General features: G+C 43.1%; 1 protein-coding gene across 1 annotated transcript; it reads left to right on the top strand.

Annotated features, from left to right (window-relative positions):
- The first annotated feature begins 670 nt into the window (after positions 1–670).
- ccdc92ba (coiled-coil domain containing 92Ba) lies at positions 671–14,565 on the top strand. Its single transcript, XM_076735091.1, has 4 exons — positions 671–1,247; positions 1,596–1,736; positions 7,831–7,878; positions 10,369–14,565. The coding sequence occupies exons 2-4, from the start codon at positions 1,604–1,606 to the stop codon at positions 11,085–11,087; spliced, it is 900 nt and encodes a 299-aa protein (XP_076591206.1). The 5' UTR covers positions 671–1,247; positions 1,596–1,603; the 3' UTR covers positions 11,088–14,565.
- Positions 14,566–15,188: the final 623 nt, after the last annotated feature.

Here is a 15,188-nt window from a genome sequence, read left to right as displayed (position 1 = left end):
GCTAATAGAGAAACCCAAACAAACACATCCAGATTCAGAGGCGCGCAGCAAAAACACGAGACAAACAAATCCAGTGAGTGTTTCCAGGGGACACTAAAAACTGATGCACATCGCTGAGACAGCTTGTTGTCCCACGAAAAAAAATGACAGTTAAGCTCATTTTCCAACACCACTGACGGATAGTCAACTTCAACAACTTCATGAGTGACAAACCGTGGCAACAACACGCGTGTCCCAGCCGTGTGCATCACCTTGTAGTGTCCCCTGGAAACACATATCAGCATATCAGTATTTGGTTGTTTTCTCTGTTTGCAACGTTTTTTTTTCTTAATTCTGTGCGTATGCTGACAAATTGGTGATGATGTTTTGTTAATGTGCTCGTGTTTTGTCCACTAATTTTATTAATTTGCAGTGCGTTGAAGTTTCAGGGCCACCCCACCACTTCCCTTGTGAGTTGAATGATGTCCGCGGGCCGTAGGTTGAGAACCACTGTAGCAGCACCGGCATGTCTCTGTCCATGGTGCCGAAATCACACCCGTCAAATCGCGGTGCGTGGAGCCCGAAAATAAAGACTTATTTGACAAGTGGAATTTCAAAATGTTTGCTTCCAAGTTACAGTTTAGGTTTTTTAGTTTATTTTCATTTGTTTTCCAGTGAATCACTCCAGAATTGTGCTTTCCTTTGTACTCCCACGCGCTCTGTATTGATGGTATTGATCCTCAGGGTTGACGTACAGCTGATACGGGCTGGTCCCTCCAATCAGCTGTGCTGCTGCCTCTGTCGTACGATGTTCTCGCGTGTTCTGCTCGCGGTGGCTTGTTTTCATCACTTCGCTGCTCAGCCGTCCGCGGCAGCTCGGTGCCTCAGTCGGTGGGGGCCGAAGAAAGGTGCGCATGTAGAAAAATGGACTGCGCACTTTGCTCGTGGCCTCTCGTATCGACCGATCTGAAAACATCCTCTTCTCAATGACGCTCGACGCGGATGTTGCAGCAAGGAGCGGTTTTGCCGGAGGAGCGCGGTGCCATGCGTCGCGGTGGTTTGGTATTCTTACGCAGCGATCCAGCCTCTAATCAAACGGCGTCACATGCAGCTGAAAAGTACTTTAACGCTTCTGATAAAATGTCTTTGGGTGAATACCGACAGGATTTGGACCAGCACTGGAGGCCAGCATGCCCGGATCGGAGGACGTTTTTATAACGCTTGCGAATCATATTTATTAGATTTCGGTACTTAACATACATTTAAAGGTAAGTAGAGACATTTGCATCGCTTTAACATCAAGTCATGAAATGCTTAGAAATGTATCGAGCTGCGTCCCTGCTGGAGGTGCATGGCTTCTCCCGTTTCTGTTGATTTCTCTGGTCATCGATACCTTATTTGTAGCTCACACATGACCTCAATACAGAACTTGCACTCCCCTCTAGCAGTGGCTGACATAAGCAGTTTCAGAAAGTGGCATTTAGCAGCTGGGCTCGAGCTTTGCTGTGTGAGATCAAGTTGGAAAAGGTGGTCTCTCGAGGACAGACGGACGCTGGTGGCGCAAACAAAACATCCATCAGTCCCATCCTTCTGATTTCCTCCCTCCGTCTCTCCAGACTCGGCTATGGGTGATGAGAGCAGCCTGTCGCGGCAGATTGGGAGTGTGGAGAGGAGCATGGTGTTCCTCCGGCAGGAGCACCTCACTTTACTCCACGGCCTCCACCTGGAGATCCTCTCCCTGCAGAAACGATGCTCAGGTGAGGGACGCGCTCCTGCTGCTGCTGTGACTGTGTGTGCATGAGTGTGTGAGGGGGGGCAAGAAACTTTTCGGTGACCCTAAAATATGCTTTATACATGTCACTAACCCCGTAGAGTTGTTAAATCATTTATTGATGCTTTACAGACTGATCAGCAATTAAGAGTTCTAGAGCTGCGACTAAGTATTACCTGCTAATTATAGCAAGAAATGCTGGTAAAAATACACATTTTCAGTGATGACTTCAGTCTGTATTGTCCAACCAACAGTCCAAACCCCAAATATTTTCAATTTACTATCATATATGATAGAGAAAAGCAGAAAATCATCACATTTGAAGAAGTCAGAACCAGATAATGTGTAGCATCATTGTGTGACATCCTCTGTCAATAACTGATCAGTCATTTCAGGTCTGATCAGTTTGCCAGTGGTTGATCATCTCATGGTGTTTCTTGCTTTTTGTTTTTTGCTGCTACAGTTTTTTATTAATCAGCAAGGACCCCTCTCACTGACCCCCTACCCTCAGAGAGAAGATTTACACGGATTTCTAATTACAGACCTGACGTATCATTGGAAAAAAGACAGTTCCATGACCTTTTTTAATTAGCTTTTTTAATTATAACAGTCCATTCAGCCTGCAGCCAGATGTTCCTTTGTTTGTATCCAGGTGGAGCCTTAACTAATTTGAAGCTCATTTTTAATAATTCATTCGATGGACCACATGACCAGTATTTAATTTTGGAGGGAACACAAGCGGCAGTTATTCTCATTTTTATTTCAAGTAGAGAAATTAAATATCCCCAAGACCCCATGTGCATACAGGCCTCATTGTTCATCGAATGTGCGTGTCTGCACCGTCAATCAATGCCAGACAGTGACTACATGGTGATGTCATGCTACAATTCCTGTAGATTGCATCATTTCCTGTTTTGGGCCTAATGGATATGCCGTCTATTTAATCAAGCAAGTGCATATGAACACACACATGTTTGCATTACTACACTTGTGTTCCATTTAATTGAATTAATTTCTGGCTGGAGGCTTTCATTATCCTTTACCAGGTTTGTTAATGCCTAAACCGATCACTCACCTGAACCTTAGCCTGGTTGTGATGTTAACCTAAAACCTTAAAACCAAGTGTTTACCCCAAAATTTATATTTGACATTATAGGGGGCAGCTTTATTTTCACAAAGCAAAGGAGAATCCACTTAAATGACTGAATAAAACATTATTTGTAGGAAAATAAAATGTATACACACACAAACATACAAAATACAGAGCGCACACACACACATTTTTAATTGTCACACTCACAATACGAGGTCCTCAGAAAGATGCGTACAAACATATCCATCGTGGTTAATCCATAGATCCCACAGCTTTAGTAATCCATATGAACGGGATTGTGGTTGACAAATACAGGAGGGGAGAGCAGGGGGGAAGGTGTGTGTGTGTGTGTGTGTGTGTGTGTGTGTGTGTGTGTATGTGTGTGTGTGTGAGAGAGAGAGAGAGAGAGAGAGGGAGGGAGCTAATGTGACCAGTTGTACAGAAAACGACCCCCTCCATTACTTTGTGGCTCTATTGCATGATCACATCTGGTCAATAAATCTGTGCTGGGTGGTTACTGTGTGTGTGTGTGTGTGTGTGTGTGTGTGTGTGTGTGTGTGTGTGTGTGTGTGTGTGTGTGTGTGTGTGTGAGACCATGTATTACTACTGTTGTGGGGACATAAATCTGTTTAGACAGACCCATTGTAAGGACTCCCTTTGCTGGTGGGGCCAAAATGAAGGTCCCCATAATGTAAAAGAGTAAAGACTTGGGTTAAGGTTAGGTTTAGGTTTAGGTTTAGGTTTAGGTTCAGGTTTAGGTTTAGGTTAGGTTTAGATAAAAGCTGTTAGGGTTAGGGTTAAGCAAGTAGTCATTATGGCTATTGTTAAGGAAATGAAAGTAAGTCTATAAAATGTGCCTAAAAGTGATGGATACATGGCTCTCTGTGTGTGTGTGTGTGTGTGTGTGTGTGTGTGTGTGTGTGTGGAGTTTAGAGACAGTCAGAGAAAGACACGAACACACCAACAAAGAGAGTGTGTGTATTTCTTATTGTTGACTCGTTCTCCCCTCCTCTCCTTCTGTCTCCACGGGGTCTCCCACTGTGAAGACAAAGGGCAGCCCAAACTGTGCTGTTATAGATTGTTTATAATTTCTTGTCCACATGGAGTTAAAGTTACGTTTTCCAAGAAAACAAGACGATGTGTGACCAAACCCTCAGAAAGATAGTTGTGAAAAAGATTTAATCAATAAAGAAGTCTCATGAGAGCTTCGCTGCATTTTCTCTGTAGCAACAAACAAACATATTCCTTCCTCAGAACTCATCAGCGCAAATAGAAATCTTGGTCCTGCAGCAGCTGTAGTCATTAATCTGCTCTCCAGTTTGTATCTGTCTATAATGCTGCCTTTCATTACCACATTCCTCTGAGGCTTCTGTGGGCCTGCATACGCAGGGACATTATTATACCACACTCACTGAAAACACACATATCTTTCTGCTGGACATCTTTAAAGCTTCTTATGATGCTTTCATGTCAGAGTGAAAAATCTGTTAAAAGGTTTTGCAGACAAATGTCTGTTTTTTAAAGGCAAAGTAAGATCAAATGGCCACAGATTCCAACTATACAAGGCAAAGCAAGGCAAGTTTATGTGTACAACAAAGCAATTCAACGTGCTTTATGCAAGATATAAAAGGTAATAACAGAAACATAAGGCAATAAAAAAGACAAACTAAAAACATGCATTTTAATGGGATTTATAAGAGTAAAATACAGTAAAAGAAACTCTAATTTGCTGCAGCAGACTTCAAGTTCTCTGGCAGTTTGTTCCAGATATGTGGTTCATGAAAACCGATGCCTCAGTTTTAACTCTGGGGACAGAAAGCAGACCTGTCCCACACATCTGAGAGGTCTGGACAGTTTATAACACACAACAGCACATCAGAAATATTTTCACTCACCATTCAGTGCTTTATGGACCAACAGTAGAATTAGAAAACCCATTCTTTGACACACAGGCAGTCAGTGTGAAGATCTGAGAACTGGACTCTCCTGGTCTCAGTGAGGACTCTCCCATCAGCGTTTGACTCAGTTGCTGTTTGATAGACCTGCAAAGGCAGTGTTACAGTAGTTGAGCCCACTGAAGATCAACTGACGGACCCCCCTCCAATTCTTGATATATTCTTAAGGTGACAGTCAGCTGATTTTTAGAAATGTTTTTTGGTTTCAAGCACATGTTTTCTGTAGAAGTTTGCGAAAGTCGTCCATGGAGAATCTTGCTGCTAATTAAGCTAAGAAATTGAGCTAAGCTTCAGCTAAGTCCTGGTCACTGTGGTTCAGTCAAAAGGCGTGTGCTGTTGGTAGTACTGAAGAAGTATGTAAAGATAAAGTGTTGAAATATACTTCAGAAATTAAGGTCCCTGTGATTTTTAATATCCAGGAGCCACTGTTTTTAATTGATTTAAAGTCAGCGTTGAACAAATAGCAGTTTCTGCACAGATCCACAACAAACAACCTAAAACCCCTTCCTGTAATTGTCACCTAGCAGCTTGCCAGGCTGTGTTTCTACATTTCAGATCATTTTCAAAGAGGTCTACATTTACAATTTGAGGTGATGAAGAGCCTGGAGGATGGCTGTGAGGCTGCTGATAGGCTAATGCAGTTTGCAGGTGTAATAGGTGATTGCTGCCAGCTCACTAATGTGCAGCCTGGAAGGGTACAGCAAGGTTGAGCTGACGATGTCGCCTTGCATATTAGCTCTGCCTTTTTACTGCCGACCTCTCTTTTATTGTCCTAAACTCTCACCGCTTCTTCATCAGCACAAAGGCGCTTACGCCTCTCTCTCCTTGAACAACAAGCTGAATCAGTTTCTCTCTCCTGCTCTTGAAATATGGGGGTTTTCTTTAATATAATGCATTTATTGTGTGTCCTTCAAGATATCTTTGCAACGTTCAAGGTCGAGCCGTGAAACAAAAACCTCGAATGCTCAGTGAGGCTGCAGGAGATAAGCCTGACCCACAAAGCATTACACATTCTGGATGTGCTGAGCTCCTCATTTTCATTGTTTGACTGTTGTTTCAAGACATAGTTCCTGGAGCCGAATCCCTGCAGTTAAAATAACTTCGTAAGTGCTTCTGGCTGTTGTGAATGAGGATAATGAACAGGAGAAAATGCCCAAATTCTTGAATGGAAGGTGCTATACAAATAAAGTTAATTAATTATCATTATTATTATTAATAATACCAGCATTCAGCGAGCCTGTCCTTCTGGACTGCCTGTCTGGGGTTCCTCATTCCCCCTTCCTTCCTTCCTTCCTTCCTTCCTTCCTTCCCTCCTCCCCTCTTCATCTCCTCTGTCTTTCGCTCTTCAGGCCAGCTGCATGGGTGGGCGTGTTATGCTGACTGCAGAGGGAAGGAGAAAGGGTGTGACAGAGAGACCGAGAGGAGGAAGAAAGAAAGGCTAGGAATAAAGCATGTGCTGCTCTCTATTGATTTAGTTTTTTTCATTCCAAAACACAAAAGATGTTTTATTTACAGTATTAGCATATTTGTTCCAGTGCCGTGTCTACTTTATGTTTTAGTAAACGTCTATGCGAGTGTTAGGAGAGAGTTGCAGATGTGAAATGATGGCTCTCTCCTTTTTTTAGAATTAAACTAGTTTACGATCATCAGCCATGGCTGATTGAACAGGCCCATATTTCTGGCCATGGGAAAATGAAAAAGGACAAATCTGTGCCACGTTTATCTAAAAATTATTGGAGCCACACACGCACACGCTCGTGCACGCACTTTTGCTGCGTTTGAGTGCGTGCTGAAAGCTGACTGTGGAGATTTATCTGCAGTCTGGCCTCCCTGAATTACCATCAGAATGACTGACAGTCTGACCCCCGCCACCCCGTCAGAGGCTCTTAGCTGAAACATTTCTAACAGGGGAAAATCCAACACTGCTAATAACCAGTCTGATACATTATCTTCTCAAAAGCATAAACCATTAGTTGCTGTGTTGCACTGACATGAGATATAATCCATCCAGCATCTAAAAATACCAGTGTGCCAGATATCATGTCACGTAATATTTGGACGATCCTAATCCTGTTGGTGAAGTGTCTCCCAATAACACCATTCAGCTCTATTACCACCTCCTAACGCTAAAAGAAAGTCATGCAGTCATGTTTGTGATCAGAAATGTTTATTGTCCAGTAAAATTCAGACAGGCGAGCTGCTGACGTCCAGTGCCTGTTGTCTGTCTGTATTTTTATGGCGCAAGACAAATGGATGCGAAGGCCGTCCACTAATGCGAGACATAAAAGGCAAACAGTATAACAGCTATGCAGAAGAAGCACACAATCGACAGCAGAAAGTCAGCCTCCTTTACACAGATGTGATAAGAAATCAGTTGAGAACACCTGTACTGACCAGCTCTCCAAACAAAACCACGTGTCACCTTTATAATCCATCGGTCTGCAGAATGTTCCAGCGAGAAATCTGTCTGAAATCTGCCAGCACACGGGGTAAAGGGTTATCCCGCCACGTCAGACGTTGTGATAGATGCAGCTCTGCTTACGCTGCTTAACGGCAAGCATTTTCCACTTTTTTGGGGGCTTTTGCCCATGGTTTGCATCCCCCCTACAGAAACAGATTGCACAGCCTGTAGTTTTTATTTAAGTGAATATTGATTTCTGTGAGGAATGCTAACGATGCTAATGTGTCTGATTGAGGTTACAGTAAAGGACATTTTTTTCCCTCCAGGCTGTGACAAGTAATGTAACATTATTGGCCGAGTCTCTGACACACAGTCTTTGATGTAAAGTTTCAGATTTAGCTTCATAAATTATGCATGAGCTCACTGGAAATGTGCTAGAAAACTGCACCGAGCATCTGTTACGTTAACCAGCAACAGCAAACAGAAAACGTCAGCATACAGCTTTAATAAGACATTTCGCCACCGCTGAGCATTTATACTGAAGCCTAACAATGTGGTTCTGTGTGTTTTTTGAACATCCGTGTCTCCTTAACTGGTCTGTCCTGTGTGTTTTGCCTTTTGTGGTTTTCAGAGTTGACAAGTGAGCTGAAGGTGAAGCCTCCAGGCAGAAGCCAAATAGGTACGTTAAGAGAGACCCTTCAATGCTCATATCCTCCTTCGTGAATCTGTTTTTCTTCCTCACCCACCCCCCATCATGAATCAGCTCTGTCTAGGCCCAGCTGTGTAGAAGACACAAGGCCCATGTCCACCATAACTGTACGCCTGCATCTCTCTCTGCCTCCCTTTGTCCTTCCCCTCCCCCAGGGGGCTAGATCCCTGTCAGCCACCCTCTTCCCTCTTCTCACCCATTCCTCCAGGCCTCCAGACAATACACAGACCAGATTATGGGTGCAGTGTACACCTGTGTTTCCCTGTATGTATTTAGTATCTATTTCCCACATGTGTGCAGTTTTCCTTTGTGACAAGAACTGGCCACAGCTGTATGGGGTAAGACACTAGCACTGCTGCAAAGACAGCATGCCTCAACATATTTGGCTCATAGCTGACGTTTGCAGACCGTTTTTCGCTGTCTGGATATAGCGATGCAGAGATAGGCACCATTTTGTCACAGCGAATTAGAGACAGATCAGGCAAAGAGGAGTCAAAAAGCTGTGTGAATGTGTGTGTGTGTGTGTGTTTGTAGAGAGTGAGCGGGGAGTCGTGCTTGGCTGCATTACTCAGCCATTAGCCCTCATCTCCTTTTCCAGGACAGGTTATCCCCCGATCCATCAATACAGCGCTGCCCCCTGTTCTCCTCCCACCCTGACAAATTGATCCATCCCCATTTGCTTTTCCTGCTCTCGTTTTTCCCTCGCCATCCCAGCGGGGGTGTCCACTTACAGACTTTGCTGAGAACAAGCGAGACGTAGAGCCAGGAACAGAGAGAGAGAGAGGAAGAGGTGGAAGGAGAGAGGTAATGAGAGGTAGCGAGGAGAGCGATTAAGGAGGAAAAGACAAGGCGGCAGCATGCCTGTCAGCTGCAGACATGGAGGAGGGGAGAGGGGCATGGAAGGGTATTAAGATCAAATTAGGTACTGTAGTCTATAGTTAGCATATGAGCTCAACCTGGGTGTGGTGATGGGCGACAGCAAACCTGAGACTGATCGGTCCTCGGAGGATCCATCCTGGAAGGAGGAGGGTTGAGGAAATAGAGGAGATACTAGAAAAAGAAAATCACAGATGAAAAGGACTTGGTGCGATGAAAGAGAAGTCATACAGACAGAAAAATAACATGACAGAAGACGAGTGGTTGGAGAGAAAGCTAGAGCAAAGGAAAAATGTAGGTCATAAAGCAATAAGATGTATCAGCTTCAACCTCAAACCCAAAGCTTTTCTCAATGTTTGAAGCACCCTGTTACATTTAAGCCTCATATGGATTCCAGGCTTTATAGTTTCACCTCCAGGACTCACCAAACCTCCCTCCACCCTTTGGGATTCTCCTACCCAGCAAGCCTGACCTATTTCTATGGGCGGAGGCATCACTGCCGGCCTCTGTGGATGTAATCTCCTTCTCCTCTGGCAAGCTCCAGCTCAGTCAGCCCTGAGGTTGCTGCACTGACTTTTCATCCACTCCTCACTCTCCTCTCGGGAATTTTGCTGGGATGAAATAGTGCAAAGTTTGTCTATAGAGGCGAGAAAAAAAAAAAAAACTTCAAGCAGCATACTGCATTAAAGTTGACCTTGGCACATTGAAGTTCATGTGGAGGGGAGACCTCAAGTCATAGTGTTTTATCTCTTGGGAACAATGCCTCAATCAGCACTAGCTGATATTATAGAATTTAGCCAGCGGACTGTTTTGATGAGAGAATATATCAGATTGCAAGGACTAACTTTATGGACAGTGTGTCTTGTACCTGTGCTGCAGTGTTACTGGAAGCAGGTTGGTTCTGGGAAACTGTAGTGGGAATTTTAAATTATGCCTGGGAATTAACAGATATTTCAGTAATTTAATCATTTAAATTATTCTAGAAGAAATTTGGCTGTTTCATTCACATAAACGATACATTTTTGTGGCATGAATCTCACAAAATATGATGGTGCTTTATGATAAAGAATAGATATTGATATTGCCCGGTTGGAGCCTGTCAATTGATTCCCTTTTCCACATGTGTGTGTCATCCCCACCTAATGCCTGGAGCAGCTCGAAAGCCACCGCACTGTACTGTTTTTGAGTTCACAGATTATCCTCATCAGACTTCGAAGGGAAATAGGTGATTTTCCAAATACTCAGACATGGTCTCATTACCTACTTTTCATCTAACTGAGTGGATCACAGCCTAAGTACTGTATGATCTGCGCCATCCATGAGTTGTACCTCTATGGTCATATGTGCTGAGGATTAGAGCTGGTGTGGCCCAACAAAGGCTCAGCTTTGCATATAGGGATGAGATTAACTACACGGTCTCTATGGTAATGCATAGAGACATGTGTGTATATGCTCGGTATGGTTTATGGTCTATTATAAGAGAAATATATATTTGCTGATTTTGTTGAACACTGTAAATTGAGGAAAAAGCACCCCCACAGGGATGTTTATACTTAACACTTGCGCTTCTGGTCTCTGTGTCAGAGTTACAGGAGGAAGAGGAGCTCCTGGGGGCCAGGTGTCAGCACATGGAAAAACATCTGGCCGAGCGGGAGCGCACCTTAGGAGAGCTTCGTAAGGAGCTGAGTCACAAAGGGGTTTTGGTTGGAGCCCTCAGAGCCAATCTCAAGGAAAAGGAGCGCCATTTCCTGGAGGAGCTCAAACGCCGCAGCCACTGTTCCACCATCCTTAACACAGAGCTACAGAAACAAACCGAGGCAGCAGCATACCTCTCCTTCCAGCTGCACGCTGCCAGGCAGAAACTGCACCACCAGCGGATGCAGCAGAGGCAGGTACTCCTCGCCAGCGCCAACAGTCAGGGGGCCCAGTATGGTGCCGAGCAGAACTCTGGTTCTCCACAGATGCCGTCAGGAGCCTCCCCTTCCTCTCCTGTGGTTAAACCCAAGCGCAAGAGTGCTCGGGCCTCTTCGAGAGTGGAGCGGTCACGGGAGTGTGTGCCCATTGAGAAAGTGCTGGGCCCCGCAGAGCCCACAGCGATGCCGGACCCTGCGCTCTTCCTCCACCCTCGAAGGCACAGGGCTCGCTCCAGGCAAGCTGTGGCACAAAGACAGCCTCCACTGGGCCTGGAGAAGGAGGATGAAGAGGATGGGGGTGGGGAAGGGCCCGTGGAGCCCCAGGATGAAGCTGCCAGACTCATATCTTCAACTGCAGCGCCCCCTGCTGCTGAGACGAAGGCAGATTAGTACTACTGTGACCTCCGCTTTTCAGTTTTATCACTGTATGATTACCTTCTGTCAGACTGTTAATGCTGTTAACTGTTGTTCTGCACCTTGACTGAATTGATATTGAGACTGGTTTTAGCTATTTAACTATATTACACTTATCATAGACACTTTTTTAATATGGACTTTGATATAACCTTAAATAACTTGCAAAGCAAAACTCAGTCAGTGTCACTTTAAGTCAGTCTTGAATGAAGTCAGATAAATTATCTGTTTACACTGGTGCCACAGTATACTGTGGGGCCTTATCTCAAAGCTACCCCTTTTTGGATCCATGGTGATGGTGAGTTTAATGATGGTAGCCGCCATTTTAGGTGGACCGGGAGCACAGCTGTGTGGTCCAACCAACTGTGACCTTTCAAGGCCAACCATAAATCAACCATGTGACCAAACGTTTGTGTGGCCCCTGACTGAGGCACAGCTGAAAATATCTGAAGTGGTGTGCACGTCTGTGTGAGTCCTCCATGAGAAGTCATATACGGTGGAAGGAAGTGTGCTCCAGTTACTTTGAGGGAAAAAATAATAATTAAGAGACAATATAATTGCACTTTTTGCCCAAATTTTAATCCATGACTTCTGCAAATCTCTCTGTTTGGTTAAACAGTCCATCCATTATATCTCTGTTACACTTTATACTTTAGCCACAGAAAATATTCACATCTGATTTGCAGAAAAATGTCTGTGGAACTGATATTTATGACATTGAAAACATAACTGCAGTGTTGTGTTGAAATGCCCCATTGATTTATGTTACCTTTAACTAGAACCCAAAACCTCAGCCAGTTATCTCTGCAACAACTGACCATATGCTAACGTAAGCCCTGACCCCAGGCAGAGGAAACACTGTTTGAAGGGGAGATAGACTTTGACATGCGACCTGTCAGTGGTTGAACCTGTTTCAGACCAGTGCGTAAGGTATTAACTGCAACAGAAATAATGAAGCCTTAATGAAGGTTTCCCTGGTGCAAATAAGCTAACCATGGGTGGAATTAACTAAAAACTAACTTTAGAAATAGATCACAATTTGACCTCTAATCCTGTTAATTGTTTTTAATTAGTTAAACGTTTTTGTACATCCAAAAGGAGAATGCACACCATGTTACAGTCCACATGCACACGGGGCATCAAAAATTTTATTAAAACAATGAAGTCTCCACATGTCGCTTACAAACAAACACATTGGTGATTATCTTAAGAATACATTGTAATTTGCAGCTGAATACAGCAGCTGTTGAAGAGAATTAGCTTCAAACTGCAGTGTTTGCTGTTTGATAAATGCCTGTTTGAGGTGGAGGACAGACCAGACAGCAGAACTGTTGGCAAACTTTGTGTCTTGGAGTAAACAACCCAATATTTAGTGTTTATGTGATTAGTGATTTCTGTTTGAGGCTGTGGTGTTGGGCTTTCTTTTCACCTCAGGAAAAACTGATATCTGAGGGCCGGAGGTGTGTTTTTAACTGAGGTGTGGTCTGATTAGGGAGATGGGCTGTTTGCCGTGTGTTTGTTTTTCTATTTTACTGAAATTCCCAAAGTAGCTGTGACAAAATGCACACAGAGACAGAGACTGTATACTGTACATGACAAGACGGCAGGCTCAGCAGGAAGCGTGCGTCCTCTGTCATCAAAGCACGTGCACATGGTGGCCCCTAGCGTAACAAGCAGCAAATAGCATCTTGAAAAAAAAAAAAAAAGCAGCAAAAGATAGGTCACTTTAATTGACTTTATTTTAATGTAGAACTCCCCTTTTTTTGTTATTTCTTTCTTGTTGTTCCTGTAATTGCTGCCTTATGATAAAGGAGGCGTGGACATAAGAAATGCAGTGTGGAAACTTAAGACATTTCAAGTACTGTGTCCTTTCGTTTCAGAAACACTTTTGTAAGACTCTTTGGGATTTGCATATAAATGTTTACTGTGTGTAACGTGGCACTTCAGTTATTTTTGATTCCAAGTCGTGTCACAGTCGGTGCGCACTCGAGCCACGATGTAACTGAGCATCAGTAGCTGCAGTCCGTGTCTTTGAAAGGAGCCTTCCTGTAGGACTGAATTAAATTGTGATTAGCTGCTGTGAGGCTTTTCCCTCCTTCTGCAGCCTCTGGTTAGAAGTTTAGCATTAAGTTTTTCCCAGTATATCTTCAATAAAGCAATATATCAATATATTTATATATTATTAGTAGGTCACGTCAGCTGGGTTAAGGACACTCGAGGTGTTAAAATAGATTTTATGATTAACTTTGTATTTTGTAATTGTTGAGCTCAGTATGTTTTGCTTAATATTTTTCTGAACTGTCTAATGGATTTGTTTAATTTGACAAAGTTCTGTTGTCCCTCAACCTCTACGTCATTAATTGCTATGTTATGGTTTATAGGAAGCATATCCAAGTGAGGAATGGATCGACATGGGACGCAGCATTAAGCAAATGGGCATATTATTATGCCACATGAGGCTGTTGGGATGAAAATGAACTAAACTTGTTTTCTTTTTTGGCAAAAATGCAAATGAGACAAGGGTTTTCATTCACCTCTCAGCTGGTAAGCCATTAGCATGACTGTGTGCACTATTCTTCCTCAAGTTTTATGAGGCAATAGGGGATAAAAGTACAACGCTGTCTTGTTGAGAACTGTTTTTTCCCCCCTAACAGGAGTCCTGAACTTAGACTGTTAGACTTCATGTCTTCATCCCTCCATGTTCATCCAAACGAAGCGGCAGGTAGATTCAACTCTCCAACCACCTTTCATAATCAACTTAACATCCTGCATACAACATCATAGTACCATCTCACATTTTAGGTGATGTATACTCTGGTATTATGTAACAACCGGGACAAATAATCAAAAAACTGCTTGTCTGCATTGAGGTAAAATGCTAATGAGCCAAAGAGGCCCACCACTAAAATTAACATGAAGAGAAATGGTGCGATGCCTTAATGAAGATGTCTTTTCATTAATACTTCAGCTGAAGAGAGGAAATCTTCACCGCCTGATTTGCTTTTTCTACCTTACAGAGCATAAAACCAGTAAATCTCACATCACTCAAAACATAGCAAGAGAGTAGATAATTTACTCAACGCCCACAGGGAAATGTCTTCCATCTCTCTCAACGCCTATATAATAACCCTAATCCTCATTATAATAATGATAAGAAATGTCAGCAGCAGCGTTGTCTCCAGTCCTGGTTGAGGTCAAAATAAGTTTATTCAGTATCTCAGAGGAACATTTCAGTGGACTACGTGTGAAACCACTAAGCATCTTGTTCGACATGTGACGTGCTCTCCTGCAATAATGCTGCGTGGTACTCAGCATGGAGATGTTGCTGTGGGTTGTTGTATGGTTTGATCCTCGGGTGAGCGTAACTTACTGACTGATTACCGCATATACTGTGTTAGCTTCCTATAGTGATCTGCTGTACACATAACTGGAATAAAATGAAAGATTGTCTAGTCTGCTGCCTGCTCCTTATTGCTGCTTGAAAGTTCATCAGATAGAAAAACCTCATTTGAAAGAAACTGAATACATTTGGAGGTTATTAAAATGATTAATCTGTTTATTTTTTAATCACTTTTGATGGGTGATGAGCCAACAGGTCATGTTGTTGGAGTCTATACTATAATAACAACATATATTTGTAATATATATGAAATAATGCATAGTTAGGATCGGTACCTACACTTATTTCATTGAGATCTTTCCTTCTGTTAGTCTTTTACATGAGTTATCCACTGTAATTCAGTATGAATGATAAAATATTAGTCAGGCCATTTATATATGTACAATTTACCACTCCATAATGATAAAAGTAAAATGCATTGGATCCTTCTAAGAAAGCAGGATTTTTTCCAAGAGACTCCTAATAGGATAATTTGCACCTTGCAGACTTTCTTATAAATTAAAGAAAAGTACAACATTTCAGGCAAAACCCATTCACCCCATTCAAACACACACCTGCACTAGTCTCTTCTTATCCGATCTCACTTTCCTGCACCATATCCTGTTTGACTACTTGCACCTTACAACATGCATATCCTGTATGCATAAATATCCTCAGGGACCCGCAAACTGCCTTTA

The sequence above is a fragment of the Chaetodon auriga genome, chromosome 7 (assembly GCF_051107435.1).
Source record: "Chaetodon auriga isolate fChaAug3 chromosome 7, fChaAug3.hap1, whole genome shotgun sequence".
Classification (NCBI taxonomy): Eukaryota; Metazoa; Chordata; class Actinopteri; order Chaetodontiformes; family Chaetodontidae; genus Chaetodon; species Chaetodon auriga.
This window is presented reverse-complemented; position numbering and strand designations above follow the sequence as displayed.